This window comes from Conger conger, chromosome 16, assembly GCF_963514075.1.
Source record: "Conger conger chromosome 16, fConCon1.1, whole genome shotgun sequence".
NCBI classification, from domain to species: Eukaryota; Metazoa; Chordata; class Actinopteri; order Anguilliformes; family Congridae; genus Conger; species Conger conger.
The window spans coordinates 40,360,289-40,385,394 of record NC_083775.1 but is presented as its reverse complement, the minus strand read 5'-3'; the positions used below and the strand labels follow the sequence as shown (position 1 = coordinate 40,385,394).

General features: G+C 42.4%; 1 protein-coding gene across 1 annotated transcript; it reads right to left on the bottom strand.

Moving 5' to 3' along the window:
- Positions 1-1,493: 1,493 nt before the first annotated feature.
- LOC133115428 (uncharacterized) lies at positions 1,494-23,308 on the bottom strand. Its single transcript, XM_061225336.1, has 13 exons — positions 22,912-23,308; positions 16,851-16,982; positions 16,414-16,453; positions 16,269-16,309; positions 15,533-15,593; positions 13,031-13,083; positions 5,855-5,896; positions 5,028-5,079; positions 4,216-4,292; positions 3,920-3,970; positions 3,543-3,605; positions 3,268-3,329; positions 1,494-2,320 (listed from the first exon to the last, which is right to left on the bottom strand). Exons 1-13 carry the CDS (start codon positions 23,024-23,026, stop codon positions 2,294-2,296), a joined length of 816 nt encoding a protein of 271 aa, XP_061081320.1. The 5' UTR covers positions 23,027-23,308; the 3' UTR covers positions 1,494-2,293.
- Positions 23,309-25,106: the final 1,798 nt, after the last annotated feature.

Below are 25,106 nucleotides of genomic sequence, written 5' to 3'. Positions count from 1 at the left end.
GAGAATGAGCAGCCATACTTGTCAGTAGAGGAGTCTGAAGTCGGGGGACTTAGATTTAGGGTTTTAAGGAGCAAGGTTAAAGTTCTGACTGAGAATACCCCAACCCTACAGGGGAGGGGCACAATGCCTGGCTAAAGAAAAACAAAAATAAGGAAAACGGAAGGGATGTCAATACCGAAAGAAAATTAATGATTAATGGCGGATAATTTACACTCAGCTATTGGCTGGATGTCCTTTGTAGATCCCTTAAGGCACCACAAAAAGGGGCACCTGAAGAGGGTGTTGAGATGGTGGCAGGCTTTAACGTCTGGCTTGCATGAGATCAAAGTTTGGAGGAAGTCAAGGAGAGATTATGAAACTGAAACAGACCCCAGTGATGAATAGGTTCATTAAAAACAACATAAGGGCTAGTGTTTTTCCACTCGTATATCAAGATGGTGGAAATTCCCAAACCAGAGGGGCCCATGAAATAAAATATTGGGGACAGTTCTTTTGAGGTATGAGAAAATGACAATTGGAAAAACAGAAATAATTAATATGATCATTAAAAAACAGGTTATATAAAAGATAAATGTCTTCCCGCTTGACATAATGGGGGCATTTCTTATCAAAAAAGGTACACTTTTGTATGCAAAAAAGATATATAAGGGATAAGCTTTTAGACCTTAGAGCAGGATCCCAGAATTCGGCTTCAGAAGATATCTACGAGCTGGTGAAGAAAGAGCCACGCAGAACAACTATAACCAAGCTGGAGTGGTAATTATAATCTATATTACTTGTAGAAGTAGGAAAAGTAACATATTATAAGTTTACTTTTATATATCTTTTATTTCTCATTAGGGTACTATATAAAGTAGAAAAATGTAGAGAAGTTATCATATTTAGATAAATATAATATTCTAGGAATAGTTTCTTTTTAAACGTCAAGAAGGGGGAGCTATAGGATAAGGCTAAGGCCAAAGAGGATGGATATAGGAAGGGTGTACCTTGATTTTTAAACATCGTGGTGGAAAGGTAATTTAGAAAGAGCTAAGAGGGGTATATGTAACTTGCATGTGATTAGCAAACTGCAAAAGATGATATGTACACTGTAATCTGTATAACTCTATTCTTTTGATTGATTATAATAAAGTATATCTTACTATAATCATATGTGATAAAGAGTCTTTAGAGGAAATACATTGAATACAGGACATCGATTACCAGATTTGCATCACACCCTTCACTTCGAGACTGGGCTGGAAGTTCAGTAGAACTTACCAGGGCTCCAGGACGTTCGGAGTACTTGAGTTTGTCCCCGAGACACCTCATTGTGAGGTACTGCTCGTGGGAACGTGAGGTCTGAGCTCGCCAAGGGGTCCGTGGCTCACGACAATTTGACCAAACATTGCTGCATTACTGGACAAAGGAGAAGTAATGTGATAAAGTTGAAAATAAATGTGATAGGTGAGTGCCATGGCTGCAGACAGAGGAACCACTCGCAGACTCAGGGATGGAGTGAAAACGGCAGGCTTTAATACAGAGCAGGCAGACTGAGCAGGCAAGGATCAAATCCAGCAAACAGGTAGTACAATCAAGTTCATAATTGGAAAACAGGCAAGTCCAAAAACCAGGTTTACAAAAGAATTACTGGAACAATATACTGTGAAATCATTTACAGGCTGAGATTAGTGGCAGCAGAACATTCATGTGAATGGCATAACTTGAATTTGTGTTGCAATAAATTGAACATATTGAAATTTCCATTTTTAAATTGAATGAAATAAAGACTGGACTAAAATTTTAACATGAAACATGCATGAAAACATGAAACTTTATTAGGTATTTATTATACTTATTTTTTAGACTTCTACTGCTGTAGCCTCCCCACTTAGAGTTACGATGCATTGTGAGATGCTCTTCTGCATATCACTGTTGTAATGTGTGCTGACCTTTCTGTCAGCTTTGACCAGTCTGGCCATTCTCCTCTGACATCTCTCATTAACAAGGCGTTTCTGTCTGCAGAACTGCTGCTCACTGGATTAAAAAGAGACTAGAGACTAGTGTGCAGACTAGTGTCCCAGCAGTTTCTGAGATACTTAAACCACCTTGTCTGCCAACAATCATTCCACAGTCAAAGTCATGGTCAAATTTTTTCACCATTCTAATGGTTGATGTGAACATTAACTGAAGCTCCTTAAAAAATTGTTTAATTAAGTAAAAAAACAACAACCCAGCTTCTGCCAACAGCTTCCCTTGGAGTGGTTGCAGTCGTGCCACCATAGCTGGTCTGTGAAGCTTACACAGGCATCTCTTATTGGCAAGTGGTATGTTTAATGAACTGAGAGAGAGAGAGAGAGAGAGAGAGAGAGAGAGAGAGAGAGAGATTTTTGTAGTATTTGTCACTTTAACAGTTATAAAGTTATCAGTTATACAATGCAGTCTGAAAGTATTTCGACAGAGGTATAATTGCTGGTTTTTGGCTCTCCAGCACATTGCATTTGAATTTATGGTATTTACATTCATATATTCATATCAGGTGATCTGTGTAGGAATTACATCACTTTTTATACATAGTCCCTCCATTTTAGGGGATCTGATTTCTGGCTAGTCAGGTGTATTCAATCACTTCCTTAGTGCAGCTATAAGAAAGCTTTCAGCGTCTGGTGTTGATTCTAGGCTTTTGATTGTCATTGGAGTCTGTGATTGGTGTTTGTCAACATAAGGACCAGAGATGAAAATTAGCCCATTAGCTAACTCTGCCACATTTATATTGAGGTGGAAACTGAAATGTTGATTAATATGCACTGTCCCTGGTAAATAAATAGATATATTTATATATATATATATATATATATATATATATATATATATATATATATATCTTTTTTATTTTTTTATTTTTTTTATTTATTTATGTATTTATTTATTTATTTATTTATTTATATAATGAATAAATGCATAAATAAATGCATAAATGCATAAATAAATAAATAAAGTTTGGCAAATGACAGTGAAAGAAGCCATTATGAGGCTGAGAAATAAGAAAACAGTCAGAGACATAGGCCAAACAATTGGCTTGCCAAAATAAACTGTTTGGAAATACAGCACTAGTGAGGACAAGGAAGACAGCTCATTCATTCTCGCCATGATGCAGAAAAAAAACTGTAAAAGTCACTCGAATTAGAGCATTTGGTAATGTGTAAATGTAAAATATTTCTCCCATCAGTATTGTGTAGAAGTCTGCAGGGTATTTGACAGAGGAAAATACATGGATTTTGGGCTTACCTCCGTATTCACATAGTCAGAGATGCTGTTGTCGTCACTTTCCATGTTATCAAGGGAGATCCCTGGAGATGCAGAAAGCATACAGATATGATCAAATGAACAGCAGCATACAGAATATCATACCTCCATCACACCCCAATTCACCTGCAGCTAAGAGCAGCACCATAACCCCAATTTCTTCAATCACCCATGAGTAAAACATTTTTTCGTTGACACTAACATTTGCACAAAGAGTTGCAAATTCATATTTCTACAAATATTCAAAAAGTACCAACCTGGGGAAAGTTTACAGTGTTCTCCACCTGCCTGCACATTAATGTAGTTTTGACTGCTGGTGTCTGTGAATACACACAAATGTGTGTGTGAAGGAGAGAAGGGGGGAGGGGACAGAGAGACAGAGAGAAACAGAGTGTATGTGTTTAACGCTCCATATTAGTATTGCCAAGTGTCATGGAAATGGATATGTTAACATGCAGATTACGTCCAGATGTATGTAATGTACAGATTATGAACATACAAATACGCTTAATTTGTTTGTAAAATTAATAATAATAATAATAATAATAATAATAATAATAATAATAGTCCTCTTGAGTCGACAATTACGTATGCAAATGATAAATAACGTGAAGTCTGAAACAGGATTTCTCACCAGAACGATCTTCCTCCTCAGGCACAGGCACATTAATGTAATCGCCCCTTTCTACAAAATGCCAGGAAGTTTGGAATCCATGACAATAACAAAACAAATGTCAAGACATTTAAATTAAAACATTCATTTTTCTTTACACACAAGTTTACAAAATCATAGGCCAAATCAGCACAATATAATGTATTATTATATTTTGCAATCTATTGTTATATTTCCACTGTGCAAAATATAATCAATATAACTGCAATGGACATTTTCTATACAGCAGTTTCTCTTCCAGTTTCTGTCTCCTTTACCTGAACTCTGTGAGGACACAAGACTCTGCTCAGACCTGCCAATGGGCATGGCCACAGGAGGACCTGGCAACACCATTCTGAAGCACACAGGAAGTATTCATAGTTAGCATTTAGTACTTATTCTCTCTCACTCTCACCGTCACTCTCACTCACTTTATTCGGTAGACATGTACACCAGCTTGTTAATGCAAATATTTAATCAGCCAATCATGTGGCAGCAACTAAATGTATAAAAGCATGCAGACATGGTCAAGACGTTCAGCAGTTTTTCAGACCAAATGACAGAATGGGGATGAAATGTGATCTTGTGATTTTGACCGTGAAATGATTGTTGATGTCAGAAGGGTGGTTGGAGTATCTCAGAAACTGCGGATCTCCTGGGATTTTCACACATAAAGTCTCTTGAGTTTGCAGAGAATGGTGCAAAAAACTAAAATCATCCAGCAAGCAGAAGTTCTATGTGCAAAAACGCCTTGTTAATGAGGGAGGTCAGAGGAGAACGGCCAGACTGGTCAAAGCTGACAGGAAGGTCACAGTAACGCAAATAACCACACATTACAACAGTGGTATGCAGAAGAGCATCTCTGAACACACAATGTATCAAACCTCTAAGCGGATAGGCTACAGTAGCAGAAGAACAATAAGTCTAAAAAATAAGTCTAATAAATACCTTAAAGTGCTATACAGAGACACACAAACATCCGAGAACACATTTATACAAGTCAGAGACGGACAGACGGACAGACAGATGGACAAACATATGGACAGACAGATGGACAGACAGAAGGACAGACAGACAGATGGACACTCACATGTAACCTTCTCCTTTCTCGTTCTCCTCCTCACTGTCATTGATATAGTCACCTGTAGAGAATAAAACCACTCATGGATGTTTATTTTCTGGACACTGTAAACACTATAACACATTGCCAGCATTCACTAAAGAAGAGCAGGACAGCCACACATCCCTCTGGTAAATTGTGCTAACTATTTTAGATAGTTGCAGTGAAAAAGAATTCCTGATTTCCTACATTATTGAATATCTGTCACATTTAATTGTTTCAGATCTTCAAACAAAACGTAATATGAGTCAAAGAGAACCTGAGTAAATACAAAACACATTTCTAAAATTTCACTTATTTCATGAAAAAAGTTAATCATTTTACATTTTACAATAATTGCCCACTTAACGCTTAATAACTGGTTGTCCCACCTATAACTACAGTCAAACACTTCATATCAATTGATATTGTCTTTTAGCCCACTTTTCTTTGCAAACTGATTTAATTCAGACAAATTTGTTGGTGAATATGAACTGCTTATTTTAGGTCAACTTAAATCCCACATTATTTGTGTGAACGCATTTCTGAAGGATTTACGGTGATCTTTGTTCAGCTCACGTTTCATAAATGAGGCCCACATTGTCTTTCAGGTTAGCAGTTCAGTAAACTTTTAATCATGTTTTCAATCACAATTCCCTTTTGTGCAAGCTGACACAAATGTATTATTGCAAGAGGAAGATTTAATTTGTGAATATCAGTTCAAAATATCAGTGTCAGTAGGTATCAGTGGCATCTCATAGCTGAAGTATGAACACATAAACATGAATAAATAAATAAATAAAAATACAAATAATTACCAATTTGAGAGGCAGGATTGTCATAGCTGTGAAGGCTTCCTCCTGTAAATAATATTCACAATAATTCATTAATTTAATGTGTCACTTAAAAGGGATACAGGTAAAAGGGTGTCATTAAGGGCTTTAATTAAAAACAGCGGATATCAATGATAACCAGCGTGTTTGTTTTTTACATTTCTGTTCCTTTTATAATGGCACAGTTGTATTCAACCTGGGTCATCTCTGAACAGGGGCACACGTTTAATCAAGCCAATCAAGACCAGTGAAATCCTCCCCCCAGGTGGGGGTGCTGTTTCGATTGCCTGCCTACTTTAGTCGGCCCTGGTTCGTTCAGGGTTACCAGGGGTGCATCACAAAATTTAAAAAAATGATCCTCCTTTTCTGGAGGAGACGAGTAGAGGACATGGAATCAGGATGCACCCTAGGAGTCAGGACGTCCGTGCTCTAGGAGTCAGGATGCTCCCTAGGAGTCAGGACGTCCATACCCTAGGAGTCAGGATGCTCCCTAGGAGTCAGGACGTCCGTGCCCTAGGAGCCAGGATGCACCCTAGGAGTCAGGACGTCCATGCCCTAGGAGTCAGGATGCACCTTAAGAGTCAGGATGCACCCTAGGACTCAGGACGTCCGGGCCCTAGGAGTCAGGACGTCCGTGGGAGGCCTCCGGTCTGATCGTCTCTCTGCAGCACGGCCTGGAGATGAAGACCCCACTCTTCTCTCCAAGTCCACTAGTCCCTGTCCTCCCTCTTGCACAGGCAAATACAGGACTGCTCATATCCAGTGGCACCCACACCAAGGATGTCCACCAGCTTCCTCTGGTCTTCAGTCAGCAAACCCCTGGGTGGATCTAGCAGAGCAGCCTTGTACCACATGGAGGATGCTACGATGTTATTGGCCACCAGCACCCCACCTCTGTATGACATTTCCGAAAGCAGCCATTTGCATTTACAGAGCTTAATCTCAACTGCCTGAACCTTCCCAGTTTTTCGGCACCCAATGCTCTGATCCCAGATATACCCCTAAAAGCTTAAACCCTATTTCAAGACTTGGAAACTGAGGGGGCATACCCCCTGTCCCCACTGCACAGCCTGTACCGGTCCAATCACAAAAATGAAATATTTTCCTTTTCCTGATCTTATGAAATGCCTCCAAAGTTTAAGCCACATCGAGCAGACAGACCCAGGATGTATTTTATAAGAAACAGGTTATCCAGCATAGATTTCCCTGGCACACCATAAGACCGATCCAGGTGTACCACAGCACCAATGTATTTTTTAAGTCTATTGGCAAGACACCTTGCTATTGCCTTATAATCAGTAGAGAGTAAGGCTAAAGGCTGCCAGTTCTTTAGCGCACACACACACAGGTCACCCTTTTTGGAAAAAAGGGACAGAACCGCACATCGACAGCTTAGTGGTAACTCCCCCTTCCGAATCACTCATGCACAACACAAAGCAAATCCCAATAAATAATTTCCCAAAACGCTTTATAAAAATCTGCAGGCAAGCCGTCCAGCCCTGGGATATTGCCTCCAGTGTATCAGCATGCAGCAGTTGATCCAAATGTGAGGCAACTTCATACTTTAAATAAGACCACTTGACAACTTACTGTACGTTTGCTTCACTTTATATGGTGGCAGAAAAACATGGAAACATATTTACATTTGTATGACTTACAGCTCCCCCTGGCGGAAAACATGACCATTGTATTTTACCATTCCTAATTAGTATTAACTCAGTTTTAATAATGCTCACACTAAAACAAAATGTACCAATCCCACCTCCAGCCAGCCAATCAGAACCCCCAGCCCAGGCAGAAGGACTAAAAGGACTCTACCCTGAGCACATCCAGTCAGCTAAGGCTAAGCACAAAGACACATCCAGTCAGCTAAGGCTAAGCACAAAGACACATCCAGTCAGCTAAGGCTAAGCACAAAGACACATCCAGTCAGCTAAGGCTAAGCACAAAGACACATCCAGTCAGCTAAGGCTAAGAAACAGCACAGAGACAAAGTCCTAAGGATTTCCCCAGGGACTCTGGTGTCAGACCAGTAAAAGCCTGACTCTGCTATTCTGGACCAGGAGAGAACAGGGTCAGGTATAATGTACTGTTCTACACACAGAACCCCACTGCCAGACCTACAGCCATATACAAAAATTAAATTGTGAAATGAAAGGAAGGGCTTGGCTTTGGCTATGGCTGAAAAAAGCTGGTTTTAATGACAGAATTAATGTGTTTCTTGAATGTAAGGGTGGAATCAAAAATGACACCCAAGTTTTTGGCATGGGGTTTAGTACAGTGGGACAGAGGCCCTAGGTCAATAGAGAGACCTGTAAGAGAGTCAGGCGGACCAAACAGGTTCACCTCCATCTTACTTTCATTTAGCAGGAGAAGTTTTTAGTCATCCAGTCTTTGATGTCAGCAAAGGGAGGTGAAGCTGAATATCATCCACAAACAGTGGAAAGAGATATTACGTTTCTCTATAATAGAGCTGAGGGGGCGCATGTACAGGCAGAAAAGAAATGGCACTAAAATGGAACCCTGGGGGACTCCACATGGAATGGGAGCAGAGGAGGACGAGGAGCATTTGATGTGAATTGAGATGGTCCTGTTCTTTAGATAAGAGGCAAACATTTTAGGGAAGTGCCTTGAATGCCAACTGAATGCAAAAACCCTTCAATTAGGATAGCATGGTCAACCATCTCAAATTCAGTGCTAAAGTCCAACAAAACTAAAATAGAGCATTCTCTGGTGTCAGCTGTCAACAGTAAGTCATTTGATATTAAAGTTATAATAGTGAGCGCGGTGAACTGGAATGACAGGCAGAGGAGTTGAGGAAGGCAGAGTTATGATCAGAGACGCAAGCATCGCAAAGCGCAACATTACAAACGGGAAGGCCAAAGGAAAACTCAAGATCAAGGGTGTGACCCAACTGGTGTGTTGGGTCATTGGTGTGTTGGGACTGAACAAGATTGAATGAGTCAACCAGCGATAAAAACGTAACCAAAGGCTTAGAGCGGATCATAATTCTATCATTCTATCTTGACTGACAAAAAAAAAAATCTGCGAAATCAGAAATAAATAGCTTATTTCATTTGGGTGATCTGGCATTAACCAGAGCCATCTTTGTAGTTACCGATTTGCTGACCAACGGCAGGGCAAATTTCAGCAAGCGGAGGTTCCGGAGAAGGAAAGGTAGCGCAAGTGAGAGACTGACGAGTCCGGGATGATAGGCGTGTCTCACTTCCAGTAATGGCCGCGGGATGAAGTGGCAACGCCCGGTAAGCACAAGAGAGCGGTCGTTAGCACGTTAGCACGTTAGACACCTCCTCGCTTCCCCCGTCTTTGGCAGCGCTTCTCACGGTGGAGCGTACATGACGGGCAGCAAATGCCCGCTGGTATTGCCGAGAGTAGAGGAGGGGGGTAAAGCTTCTGGCCAGCCAAATTCCCCTTGCACAGAGCTTCAACGCACTTACGGATGTTCAATAAGGCTTGCCGATCATATACAATGAAAGACGAGACATTACCAGTGAACAGAGACAAAACAGCAAACAGAACAAAAACAAACACAGGTAGGAGACGGTTTGGCAGTGCGCGGGAGCACCTATAGGCACCATCTTCCACTGCACACAAAAAAAATACCCCTCCAAAACTAACACAAACTCCTGTCTCATTCCAACGGCTGCCCAATGACACGGACTGCACTGGAACTGTTATCAGAACAGACTGGGTAATGCCAAACACATCCTGATTCACACAGGGACCAACAACTACTAACCTAGTCCAGTGTTTCTCAGCTCAAGTCCATGTCAGGACCCACTTGCCAGAAGGTCACACCTGATTTTGATTCGTTCAGTCATTAAATCATGTCTGGATACAACAAAAATATTCCGGAAGGTGGGTCCCGAGGCCTAGAGTTGAGAAACACTGACGTAGTATCATCAGAATCCTGCTGCCCAGAGCGGGCGTGCCACAGCAAGTCATCCACGGCATTAATGTGGAGGTGTCCGGAAGCTGTGCCCTGCTGCTGAACGTCCACCTGGCCCACTGCCGGCGCATTCGCCATTACCACGCCTACGGCCAGGTACACCTCAACAAGGAGGGGGAGAAGATGTTCGGTCATAAAAGGTCATAAAGGACACCACACTGGGCATGGCCTCCACCAGCAGCCACAGGGAGAACAACAGGACACCAGGCAACCTCCCCGGCCCCCTGCCCCACACGCAGTCCCCAGCCCCCTGCCCCCTGCCCTGCACGCAGTCCCCAGCCCCCAGCCCCCTGCCCCACACGCAGTCCCCAGCCCCCTGCCCCGCACACAGTCCCTAGCCCCCTGCCCCGCATGCAGTCCCCAGCCCCCTGCCCCCTGCCCTGCACGCAGTCCCCAGCCCCCTGCCCCTGCACGCAGTCCCCAGCCCCCTGCCCCGCACGCAGTCCCCAGCCCCCGCCAGCCCATGCAGCGTAGCCCTGGCAACAGCGCTCAGCCTAGCCCCTCAGCTATACTGCAGTTACAGCAGGAGTGGACCTGAGTCAGATAAGGGACATGCTCAGGTTCATTTGCACTAAACTCACATATATGATTGCAGATTAGTTTCAGCATATTCATTTATTTTTCTCATTGCTAAAATGATATATAGCCCATCATAATTTATACATTCATCATTCATTCATTATCCTAACCCGCTTATCCTGAACAGGGTCGCAGGGGGCTGGAGCCTATCCCAGCATACATTGGGCGAAAGGCAGGAATACACCCTGGACAGGTCACCAGTCCATCACAGGGCACACACACCATTCACTCACACACTCAAACCTATGGGCAATTTAGACTCTCCAATCAGTCTAACCTGCATGTCTTTGGACTGTGGGAGGAAACCGGAGTACCCGGAGGAAACCCACGCAGACACGGGGAGAACATGCAAACTCCGCACAGAGAGGCCCTGGCCAACGGGGATTCAAACCCAGGACCTCCTTGCTGTGAGGCGGCAGTGCTACCCACTGCACCATCCATGCCGCCCCACTACAGACATGGACTCAGAATATATGAATGCATTTATTGTCGTGCCACAAACACAACTCTCAGACCACAGTCTGGTAACTCTCACCCTTATACGCAGAGTCTGGCGCTCGGTCGGTCTCCACCCTTATACACAGAGTCTGGCGCTCAGTCTCCACCCTTATATGCAGAGTCTGGCGCTCAGTCTCCACCCTTATACGCAGAGTCTGGCGCTCAGTCTCCACCCTTATACGCAGAGTCTGGCGCTCAGTCTCCACCCTTATACGCAGAGTCTGGCGCTCAGTCTCCACCCTTATACACAGAGTCTGGCGCTCAGTCTCCACCCTTATACGCAGAGTCTGGCGCTCAGTCTCCACCCTTATACGCAGAGTCTGGCGCTCAGTCTCCACCCTTGTATGCAGAGTCTGGCGCTCAGTCTCCACCCTTATACGCAGAGTCTGGCGCTCAGTCTCCACCCTTATATGCAGAGTCTGGCGCTCAGTCTCCACCCTTATACGCAGAGTCTGGCGCTCAGTCTCCACCCTTATAGGCAGAGTCTGGCGCTCAGTCTCCACCCTTATACGCAGAGTCTGGTGCTCAGTCTCCACCCTTATACGCAGAGTCTGGCGCTCAGTCTCCACCCTTATAGGCAGAGTCTGGCGCTCAGTCTCCACCCTTATACGCAGAGTCTGCCGCTCAGTCTCCACCCTTATACGCAGAGTCTGGCGCTCAGTCTCCACCCTTATAGGCAGAGTCTGCCGCTCAGTCTCCACCCTTATACGCAGAGTCTGGCGCTCAGTCTCCACCCTTATAGGCAGAGTCTGGCGCTCAGTCTCCACCCTTATACGCAGAGTCTGGTGCTCAGTGTCCACCCTTATACGCAGAGTCTGGCGCTCAGTCTCCACCCTTATACGCAGATTCTGGCGCTCAGTCTCCACCCTTATACGCAGAGTCTGGCGCTCAGTCTCCACCCTTATACGCAGAGTCTGGCGCTCAGTCTCCACCCTTATAGGCAGAGTCTGGCGCTCAGTCTCCACCCTTATACGCAGAGTCTGGCGCTCAGTCTCCACCCTTATACGCAGAGTCTGGCGCTCAGTCTCCACCCTTATACGCAGATTCTGGCGCTCAGTCTCCACCCTTATACGCAGAGTCTGGCTCTCAGTCTCCACCCTTATACACAGAGTCTGGTTTTTAGCCGGCCACCCATGCAGGCGGTCACATGACACGGTAACGTTAGCGTACAGATATCACAGAACCTACCTTGGCCAGCCTGAGTGATATGAGGCCAGGTCTTCACCACGTTACAGCACGGCTCCACTGCAGCCATCGCCATCATTGATCAATCTGACAGCCTAGTGTTGTCTTTTGCTAGCTCACTTTACATTGGATGTCGACATTTTTCACTCATAGATTAAGCAACGATGCTCTGGTTTAGTTGTAATCAGCTAATTTAGCCAGCTATCTAGCCTCGGCCTCTTATAAATCTTATGTGAGCGGGGCTAGTTTGCTAGCTAGCTAGATAAATTACAGTCTGTGATGACGTTGCCCACGTCAATAGCCGCCTACTTTATAATTTGTATGGAGTTAAATAAGAAAAAAAAGCAGAACAATGACATTAAATTCAATTCACTACATGGGAATGAACCTCAATTCTCTAACTTTGACGCAGCCATCAAACGTGATGCGATGGTTACAGAGGAGGTCATGAATTGCACTGGTTTTGTTCCCTCAGTGTCCTCTAACCTGGCAACATCAGAGCTGTGCGTCATATCACTCAGACTTGCTAAGTTAGGTTCTGTGATATTTGTATGCTAGTACAGAAGATGATAGAAGACTCTTTGAATCAAGGTAGTAGGCAAATTGTTACATTAGCAAATTTGTTCCGGTCTCTGCGTTCAAGGGTGGAGTTTTAGGGCCTGTTACCTTCTGGGAAACACTGGAGAGTCAAAGCCAAACATGTCCAGTGACGTCACTGTTTTTCCCCATATCTAGGAAACGGCTACACTGACGGTGATTTTAAAAATGCCTACACGCATAATTTAAGCAGTCAATCCAAATAAACTCAAGTCAAAAAATCATGACAGTTCTCCTTTAATGTATATCATTGCAACACAAGTTCACTTGTCATGCAAATAAAGCACATTTGAATCTTGAATCTTTTGAATCTTGAGAAAGAGAGAACTTACCATCTGCTGGAGGGCTGTAGGAAGAAGGACGAATCCTTTCAGGCTTGGGAGAACTGAGACGCAGGAGAAGATAAGGAGATAATTGGGGGTCAAGCAGTGGAGCTGCGTAGGCAGTGTGTTCCTACATTGTCTTATTATATTACAATTCATCATCTTTTTCTCTTGGCTTTTCATGTCTCCACCTCGAGCGCTCCAGCACAGCCAATGGGTCAGATTTGGGGGGGTACGTTTATGCATGTAATGTCATATGCCCAATTTTCAAAAATGAGGTACCGTTGAATTCCTTGGATCATTCCGAGTTCAACGCTCCCACTGAAGTCAATTACAAAATTAGATTTTCAGAAAAAGTTTTTAAAAGCTTCATGGGCCACACATTTTGTCCAATCTTCACCAAAATTGGTTGAAAATATTTGTTCATCACAGCCAATCGAAATCGGCGGCAAAGTCACAAAACAGGAAGTTAGTTCATAGTTCAGCAAAGCTTTGATCTTGGTCCATAGACTCAGTACCCCTTCCTGAGGATGTACAAAAAAAAACTTGAGTCATTTGACCACTGGTGGGAGCTGCAGTAAGCAAAAATGCTTTTAGGCTAATAACTGGTGAGGTAAGTGCCACTTAAAAGTCATCACCAGAAATGGAATTGCCCATATATTTGAAAGGTCCTTAGCAACACACAAACTGGCCTTCAGATTACAGAATGGATTACTTTACAATAAATACATCTGTCAAGAGAGACATTTTTCCAGTACATGGCCCCAAAGATTGGTCTAGTCCATATGTAAGGTCAGTCACAAAAAAAATCATGATTTTTCTTTTGTGCCTTTCATAATTATCTTACTAGTCACGGTATATTTATGTAATTACTGGAAAAATAAATAACCATTTTCTTTGAATATTATTCAGAATTTATAACTGATATACAGTCTTTATAGTGTGTTAGATGCAATTTAGAGACAAAAACACAGAACTGGTCAAAGCTGACAGGAAGGTGACAGTAACACAAATTACATTATTGGCATTTGGCAGACACTCTTATCCAGAGCGACATACAGTTGATTAGACTAAGCAGGAGACAATCCTCCCCTGGAGCAATGCAGGGTTAAGGGCCTTGCTCAAGGGCCCAACGGCTGTGCGGATCTTATTGTGGCTACACCGGGATTAGATCCACAGACCTTGCATGTCCCAGTCATTTACCTTAACCATTACGCTACAGGCCACCCTGTAAATAACCACACATTACAACGGTGGTATGCAGAAGAGAATCTCTGACAAACAAGGCCTCAAACCTTGTAAGTCGATAGGCTACAGCAACAGAAGACCATCTAATAAATCAATCAGTCAGTCTCTGAGTAATAAACCTATCCTGCCCTAGCGTTAGTAAATTAGTAAATGACATGCACAAGAAACGTAAGGCAACATGAACACATGGTTAGAATATCAGTATTACCCAATCCTGATCTAGCGTTAGTAGATTAGTAAATAGACAAGGGAAATTGAAACAATTAAGGAAGTGTGAGTGACAGAAAGGGAGAGAGAGAAAAAGCATGAATGCAAGGTTTGCAGAAAGACACAAAAAAAGTGTATGCTCAACAATGAACAGTACAACATCACATGGAACATAAATCGTGACATAACAAGTTTGCAAAATTATGACAATAAACTATATAACATGACATGGCAAGACTAAGAAATACATGGTAACAAGAACTAAACATGAAACATAACATGACAAAAAATATAAAAACGTGGTGAGACTAGACTAACATAATACGTGACATGACAATAACATAACCAAGACAATAACTAAACATGAAACATGACGTGACAAACATGAAACGTGACACATACAGCAGGGCTCTTACACTGTGTCACACATACAGCAGGGCTCACATACAGCAGGGCTCTGACACTGTCACACATACAGCAGGGCTCTGACACTGTGTCACACATACAGCAGGGCTCACATACAGCAGGGCTCTGACACTGTGTCACACATACAGCAGGGCTCACATACAGCAGGGCTCTGACACTGTCACACATACAGCAGGGCTCACATACAGCAGGGCTCTGACACTGTCACACATACAGCAGGGCTCTGACACTGTGTCACACATACATCAGGGCTCACATACAGTAGGGCTCTGCCACTGTGTCGCACATACAGCAGGGCTCACATACAGTAGGGCTCTGCCACTGTGTCGCACATACAGCAGGGCTCACATACAGCAGGGCTCTGACACTGTGTCACACATACAGCAGGGCTCACATACAGCAGGGCTCTGACACTGTCACACATACAGCAGGGCTCACATACAGCAGGGCTCTGACACTGTCACACATACAGCAGGGCTCTAACACTGTGTCACACATACAGCAGGGCTCTGACACTGTCACACATACAGCAGGGCTCACATACAGCAGGGCTCTGACACTGTCACACATACAGCAGGGCTCTGACACTATGCTGGGCCCTGCCAGTCTGGAGTGATGTCACTGATTTACCTGGGAAAAGGGAGGTGGGTGGAGTTTCCTGAACTTCTGCTGGAAACAGGAAGAGCTGTGCCTAAAAGAAGAAATATGCATATAAGAAATATACATATTTATGTGATAGACACACAATAAACAAAATGTGTAGAATATTTAATTTAAATAAGTTAGTTGCACTAAAATATGTCCGCACAGTATTAATAAATGTATATATACATTTAGCCCTCTGATAAAAGCATGTATGACTCATGAGTTAAGCAGCGCAAATTATGGCAAACTTGGATTACTTTTGTTTTCGGGACTTATTACTTTTGCCATTTTGAAAGGACGTTCTCTTTGGAAATGTGCTTCCGCGGATTCCGGTCAATGAACATACACACGGATATCAAATTTCGACTGTCATAAAAAGGACATGCAGCCATTATTTCCCATTGTTATCTGTTGAGTAATTATTGGTTGTGCACATGTTAACGAATTCCAGCACAAATACGTATATCTTTGTTTTGTTGTTTCTTTGTTTCGGTTGTTGTCTCTGTTGTAATTAATACACATTTTCCGTTCAAACATATTCCCGTGAATATAGCGTGTTCTTACCGTTGAAAGGCTTTGAATTTGTTATATTTATAAGCAGGTCTTACAAGTTCAGGTATTAAATACGCATATTTACATGCAGGTCTTATGAGTTCAGATAAGAAATACACTTATTTACATGCAGATCTTACAAGTTCAGATAAGAAATACACTTATTTACATGCAGGTCTTAGGACTCGGAATCCTTGGAGGTTGGGGCCCCTGCAGAGTGAGGAGAAATTGTAATGACGTACATGTTTACAAATCACAAAAGCAAAATTTCTCTTATCATAAGAAGCTGCATAGTGGAGAGATTGAGCTCTTACTGTTGGATGTAGTCATCCATGAAAGGCTCTGGGATGCTCGCTGAGGAGACAGAAATCTCTGTTCATTGATGGTAACATTTTTTCTGGCTTTACTCTCCTTTAACCCATCCTCCCATCCCTTTCTCCTTCCTCTCTGCTCATTCTCTCCCTCTCTCCCCCTCTCTATCCACCTCTAAGTATTCCTCCTTAGCATTGTCATTGTTTCATAATGATAATGACAATGATCTTAACAACAACTATAATAATAATAAATAAATAATAATAATAGTAATACTACTAGTACTACAAATACTACTCCTAATAATAATAATAATAATAATAATAATAATAATAATGAGAAGAAGAAGAAGAAGAAGAAGAAGACATTTTATAATCTTTTTCTGCAATTTTTGAGTGTAAAAAGCAATATAATAATGTTAAAAAAAAAACATTCTTACTGCGGTGTGCGGACCGCTGGCAACCACCACACAGGCCAATCAGGAAGACCACAGACACCAGCAGCAGAATTCCACTCAGGAAGTCCCAGGATCCCAGCGCTGCGGCTTCCATTACTGCAGCCTGCGTACACACTGGACAAGCATGGAGGTCAACAGCAATGTCACAGACAATGACCACATTCACAACAGTGACAATGTCACAGACAATGACCACCTTCACAACAGTGACAATGTCACAGACAATGACCACATTCACAACAGTGACAATGTCACAGACAATGACCACCTTCACAACAGTGACAATGTCACAGACAATGACCACCTTCACAACAGTGACAATGTCACAGACAATGACCACATTCACAACAGAGACAATGTCACAGACAATGACCACCTTCACAACAGAGACAATGTCACAGACAATGACCACCTTCACAACAGAGACAATGTCACAGACAATGACCACCTTAAGAACAGTGACAATGTCACAGACAATGACCACCTTCACAACAGTGACAATGTCACAGACAATGACCACCTTAAGAACAGTGACAATGTCACAGACAATGACCACCTTAACAACAGTGACAATGTCACAGACAATGACCACATTCACAACAGTGACAATGTCAAAGACAATGAATACATCACTATGAATGACAATATCAACAACAATGACAACGATAACGACAATGAAAACAGCAACAAAGACAAAAACAATGACAACATAATCATAGAAGAGCTCTTTTCATGCCTGGTGTACAAATCTAAACCAAACAGGTATATTAAACTCTGAACAAAACAGAAATACAGTTAAAATAGTTACAGTTGAAAGAAATTTCATTGAATGTGTCTTTAATAAAATATGTCCTCTTGTTTTAAAATTAGTGGCTGGGACAGTGAATTAGAGGAAGATTGGTTAATATATAATAATGATATAATAATCATACAGTGTATCCGGAAAGTATTCACAGTGCCTCACTTTTTCCACATTTTGTTATGTTACAGCCTTATTCCAAAATTGATTAAATTCATTTTTTTCCTCCAAATTGTACACACAACACCCCATAATGACAATGTGAAAAAAGTTTTTTTGAGATTTTTGAAAATTTATTAAAAATAAAAAACTAAGAAATCACATGTACATAAGTATTCACAGCCTTTGCCATGAAGCTCAATTGAGCTCAGGTGCATCCTGTTTCCACTGATCAACCTTGAGATGTTTCTACAGCTTAATTGGAGTCCACCTGTGGTAAATTCAGTTGATTGGACATGATTTGGAAAGGCACACACCTGTCTATATAAGGTCCCATAGTTGACAGTGCATGTCGGAGCACAAACCAAGCATGAAGTCAAGGGAATTGTCTGTAGACGTCCGAGACAGGATTGTCTCCAGGCATAAATCTGGGGAAGGGTACAGAAAAATTTCTGCTCCATCATCCATAAATGGAAGAAGTTCGGAACCACCAGGACTCTTCCTACAGCTGGCCACCCATCTAAACTGAGCAATCGGGGGAGAAGGGCTTTAGTCAGGGAGGTGACCAAGAACCCGATGGTCACTCTGTCAGAGCTCCAGCGTTCCTCTGTGGAGAGAGGAGAACCTTCCAGAAGGACAACTATCTCTGCAGAAATCCACCAATCAGGCCTGTATGGTAGAGTGGCCAGACAGAAGACACTCCTTAGTAAAAGGCACATGGCAGCCCGCCTGGAGTTTGCCAAAAGGCACCTGAAGGACTCGCAGACCATGAGAAAACAAAATTCTCTGGTCTGATGAGACAAAGATTGAACTCTTTGGCGTGAATGCCAGGCGTCATGTTTGGAGGAAACCAGGCACCGCTCATCACCTGGCCAATACCATGCAAAGAGGAATGGGCAAACTGCCCAAAGATAGGTGTGCCAAGCTTGTAGCATCATATTCAAAAAGACTTGAGGCTGTAATTGCTGCCAAAGGTGCATCAACAAAGTGTTGATCAAAGGCTGTGAATACTTATGTACATGTTTTTATTTTTAATACATTTGCAAAAACTTCTTTCATGTTGTCATTATGGGGTGTTGTGTGTAGAATTTTGAGGAAAAAAATGAATTTATTCCATTTTGGAATAAGGCTGTAACATAACAAAATGTGGGAAAAGTGAAGTGCTGTGAATACTTTCCGGATGCACTGTATAATAATCATATAATTAATAATGTAATATTGATGGACAGAGGAACAAAACTTTACCAGAGTCATTTTCATTCCTCAGATTTGCCGAACAATGGGAATACTATATACTTTTATTTAAATACATTTACTCTCATTTTCTGGCCCAGTCAATACTTAAATGGCCTTAAAAGACAGATAGCCTTGCCCAAGTTCTTAATCTAAAAAGGACTGCTTACCTAACGTGTTAATTTATTTTATGAAATGGAAAAATCTCCCTGGAACATTAAATGCTTTGGAAAATGAATGTTCGGAAAATGAATCTCAAAATTGCTCTTTTCTACAGATACATTAATGCAGCAAACAAAAATAAATCTCACTTTACAGTGCAGTCCGCAAGTTTTTGGACAGTGGTACAATTTATTTTCTTTTGGCTTAAACCTCATATTCATTGTTTCATCAGAAATCCAATGTGTTGGGAGGTCAGAGCAAAAAGAACAGAAATTGTACCACTGTCCAAATACTTATAGACTGTACTGTACATTTAAAAACATCTTGAGTGCTTAAGACTTTTATACTGTACATATATTCCTGCTTGTAACATTTCAATTATTTACCTAGTGTCATATTTTTGATATTGTTATATTCACATTAGCCATAATAGACAAATGCCAGGTGAAGCTGTATTGGGGGCTAGGTTAGCTGTTGATAGGTAGGCTTATATGAGTTAGCATACCCTACTGTACTGGCTCATAGTGGCATGCTTTGTTAGGATTTATACCACTCACAATGAAATTGAGTGTCTTTCAAGAGGTTTGCACTATTTTTTTAATGTGGGCATTTCACATACTGTAGCATTCATAGGTGGTTTAGTCACAGTGACCAACTGGTTTACTGAGATGCTAGAATATCCATCCATCCATCCATTATCTTAACCCGCTTATCCTGAACAGGGTCGCAGGGGGGCTGGAGCCTATCCCAGCATACATTTTGGGCGAAAGGCAGGAATACACCCTGGACAGGTCGCCAGTCCATCGCAGGGCACACACACCATTCACTCACACACTCATACCTATGGGCAATTTAGACTCTCCAATCAGCCTAACCTGCATGTCTTTGGACTGTGGGAGGAAACCAGAGTACCCGGAGGAAACCCACGCAGACACGGGGAGAACATGCAAATGCAAAGAGGCCCCGGCCGACGGGGATTCGAACCCAGGACCTTACTACCCACTGCACCATCCGTGCTGCCGATGCTAGAATATCCATTATTTTATTGTAATCATAATGTGGATACTTATATACAGTGGTGTGAAAAAGTGTTTGCCCCCTTCCTGATTTCTTATTTTTTTGCATGTTTGTCACACTTAAATGTTTCAGATAATCAAACAAATTTCAATACAAGACAACACAAGTAAACACAAAATTAAGGTTTTTATTATTATGGGAGAAAAAAAATCCAAACCTACATGGCCCTGTGTGAAAAAGTGATTGCCCCCCCTGTTAAAACATAACTTAACTATGTTCAATTTCTCTAGCCACACCCAGGCCTGATTACTGCCACACCTGTTCTCAATCAAGAAATCACTTAAATAGGACCTGCCTGACAAAGTGAAGTAGACCAAATGATCCTCAAAAGCTAGACATCATGCCGAGATCTAAAGAAATTCAGGAACAAATGAGAAAGAAAGTAATTGAGATCTATCAGTCTGGAAAAGGTTATAAAGCCATTTCTAAAGCTTTGGGACTCCAGCGAACCACAGTGAGAGCCATTATCCACAAATGGCGAAAACATGGAACAGTGGTGAACCTTCCCAGGAGTGGCCGGCCTACCAAAATCACCCCAAGAGCGCAGCGACGACTCATCCAAGAGGTCACAAAAGACCCCACAACAACATTCAAAGAACTGCAGGCCTCACTTGCCTCAGTTAAGGTCAGTGTTCATGACTCCACCATAAGAAAAATGGCCTGCATGGCAGAGTTCAATTTTGCCAGAAAACATCTTGATGTTCCCCAAGACCTTTGGGAAAATACTCTGTGGTCTGATGAGACAAAAGTTGAACTTTTTTGAAAGTGTGTGTCCCATTACATCTGGCGTAAAAGTAACACCGCATTTCAGAAAAAGAACATCATACCAACAGTAAAATATGGTGGTGTTAGTGTGATGGTCTGGGGCTGTTTTGCTGCTTCAGGACCTGGAAGATTGCTGTGATAAATGGAACCATGAATTCTGCTGTCTACCAAAAAATCCTGAAGGAGAATGTCTGGCCATCTGTTCGTGACCTCAAGCTGAAACGAACTTGGGTTCTGCAGCAGGACAATGATCCAAAACACACCAGCAAGTCCACCTCTGAATGGCTGAAGAAAAACAAAATGAAGACTTTGGAGTGGCCTAGTCAAAGTCCTGACCTGAATCGTATTGAGATGCTGTGGCATGACCTTAAAAAGGCGGTTCATGCTCGAAAACCCTCCAATGTGGCTGAATTACAACAATTCTGCAAAGATGAGTGGGCCAAAATTTCTCCACAGTGCTGTAAGAGACTCATTGCAAGTTATCGCAAACGCTTGATTGCAGTTGTTGCTGCTAAGGGTGGCCCAACCAGTTATTAGGTTTAGGGGGCAATCACTTTTTCACACAGGGCCATGTTCTCCCTTAATAATAAAAACCTTCATTTAAAAACTGCATTTTGTGTTTACTTGTGTTGTCTTTGACTAATATTTAAATTTGTTTGATGATCTGAAACATTTAAGTGTGACAAACATGCAAAAAAATCAGGAAGGGGGCAAACACTTTTTCACACCACTGTATAATGTGTATATGCCATGGCTGTACTTAATGCATGTTATATATAATGTGTATGTGCCATGGCTGTATTTAATGCATGTTATATATAATGTGTATATGCCATGGCTGTACTTAATGCATGTTATATATAATGTGTATATGCCATGGCTGTACTTAATGCATGTTATATATAATGTGTATATGCCATGGCTGTACTTAATGCATGTTATATATAATGTGTATATGCCATGGCTGTACTTAATGCATGTTATATATAATGTGTATATGCCATGGCTGTACTTAATGCATGGGCAATACTCACATTCTGCGGATATGTGCAAGATGAACTTACTAGGAGTGACCATAAATCGTAACATTTGTAAATCTCATTCCCATGCAGCAGATTATGTGAAAGTGAATGATTACAGATTTAGGGATACTATACGTACCACAGTCTGTCACAATAAACAAATTCCTGACGATGACACAGGACTTCACAACTGCTTGCGTTTGAAAATACTTGAAGTGTTTTTCTCTCTTTGTGGTTGAATTCAGTGTTGAATTGACAGGAAGTGGATTTCCTGTAATTCGCAATGGAATAAAGCTCACACGGTACACCCTGAGTCCCCTGCTGTGCCTGTTAAACAGAATATATACTGTTTATGCTACACAACAGGGCACAGCTAGCTAAGCTTTATCATTATTTTCCTTAGACCTCAAAAAAACGGTCAATACAGAGCCAGAACCTCAGTAAGGTGCAAGCCCTGGTGGTTATAATGAGGTTATAATGAGGTTATAATGCCTCTGGTCACCCGGTCCGCCCAGGTGCCACACCACATAAGTGCGACATTGCCATACAGCAGTGACCATGAGTACCACAGAGACATGCTAATAGCACAGATGGAACCGCACTGCAAAGGGGACAGTTACCACAGGACATGGCAGAACCCAGACCTGACACAGAGTTAATAAAGACGCCTAGATTGAGTATTGCTTTACATCACTGTTGAAACATAAAAAAGAGAATGAATAACTATTTTCTAGAATATACAGAGTATGTATTGCATATGTATTGGCATTTCTGGAATAAAGACTTGAATTACTAATACCTGATGCCTACAATTCAAACAACTCACCAGATTTGCAGCTGTTGCAGAGGTTGTTCTCGTGTTGTACAAGCTGTGTAGAATATCCCAGAGATTTTTGGTTGAAGGGCAAAATCTTGCAACAAAAGCGGTAAACTGGCCACATGCACTACGTAGCCGAAGACACCACACCAACAGTCACACTCTGAGTTCCGCCATTTTCAGATGGGAGCCCCTGCTGCCTCTCTTCATGAGACACACCTGTGTCTTATCTATTTAACCGTTCTCTCCTCTGCATTTATGTCCAATTTCTTTATCTTTATTTCTTATTCATCATTTTGTTCTTGTTGCTATCTGTCTTTAATTATTACCTGAAGATTTATGGTCACTGTCCCTGCCAGTGTACTCTTCCCCAGAAGTATGACTATTCTGCATCTAGATCTGCCTGTCATCAGTTTGACTATCGCTTCTGCTCTCCACCACTCACCTCCCAGAACACGTGTTTTTTACCCCTCCCCCTCTCTCTCTGCACTCCCTTTTCCTCTGATAAGGTTTATCACTGTCATCAAGCCTACGAAACGGAAAAAGAGTCATCCCTTCTCAAACAGCTCAACTGTGTTTTTAAATGTGCTTACATACTGATTTATACAAAATGGCAGTTGGTAGTGGCAAATGATGTAATGGTGGAAGAGTAGGGTGATGCTCCAAAAAGCCTTTCAATATAAGAATCATTTAAATATTCAATAAATGTGTGAAGGTTTGGCATTTAAACTGAGTTTTCTTCAGGGCTCCACTCATTGTATTTGAGGTGATTAAATGTCCTCACTCCATGATCACTCATTCTGGGGGACTGAACTGCCATGACGCTGTGTTGGCAGTGTGGTGGAACCCATCCCCCTGCTGTGCCACAGTACAAGACGGTGTGAGGCTGGTTTACACCCCACCCCACCTGCTGCAAACAGGAAACCAAACAGGCAGTCAGAAGTGAAGGGCCCTCCTTCAAAGAGAAACCAGAAGTGGGTGGATGAGGCCCTGATAACGGCAATGGGGTGAGGGGTAGAGAGAGAGAGAGAGAGAGAGAATTCTTTTACTATTCTTATAATCATATCATGCTGGTATTATTTGTTTCACATGTTCCTTGAAATGCTTTGGCAAAACAAGTGCAAATGTTGTCATGCCAATAAAACATTTTAAATTTGAATTTGAGAGAAGAGCGACGCCCACCCAACGTCCACCTGGCACACCACTCCACCCTCGGAACCCATGACCTCCTGGACCACATTCACCTGCACAAACAGGCAGTTCCCACCGGACCCTACAGGGAAGCACAAACCCGCTGCGACTCGGCAACCCCACCCACACCACCAGCCCAGCCATCCAGGACTGTCTGGGGCCGACCAACCCCACCCACACCACCATCTGCATGAGACAGATGAGCGAAATACAGTCATGCATGTTCTGTACCAATTTTCTTCCTAATTATTTAAATCACAAATGTAAATATGCATTCACCAAGCACTTTATTAGGCACACCTGTACACCTACTTATTCATGCAATCATGCCTAATCAGCCAATCATGTGGCAGCAGTGCAATGCATAATATCTTGCATATGGTAAATGTTTGGCATTTATATAGTGCCATTAGCCTAAGCGCTGTACAATTGATGCTTCTCATTCACCCTTTCATACATGCACTCACCCACCAACGGTGATTGGCTGCCATGCAAGGCACCAACCAGCTTGTCAGGAGCATTTTGTTAGGTGTCTTGCTCAGGGACACTTCGACACACCCAGGGCGAGAATCGCCAGATGACTGGTCTTACCGCCTGAGCCGATGTCGCCCCAGATACGGGTCAGGAGCTTCAGTTAATGTTCACATCAACCATCAGAATGGGGGAAAAATGTAATCTCAGATTTTGACCATGGCATGATTGTTGGTGCCAGACGGGCTGGTTTGAATATTTCTGTAACTGCTGATCTCCTGAAATTTACTCAGAATGGTGCGATAAACAAAAAACATCCAGTGAGCGGCAGCTCAGCGAACGGAAATGCTTTATTGATGAGAGAGGTCAATGGGGAATGGCCAGACTGGTTCCAGCTATGGACAAATGTGGAGTCACAATTGGAAAAAAAGAACAGAATTCTTCTCCCAGGGGCGGAGTGAGGCAGAGCCCCACTCCGTTCAACATGTGTATCAATGAGCTGCGACAGTACGGGAGCAATCTGCAGCACCTAGACTCACTCT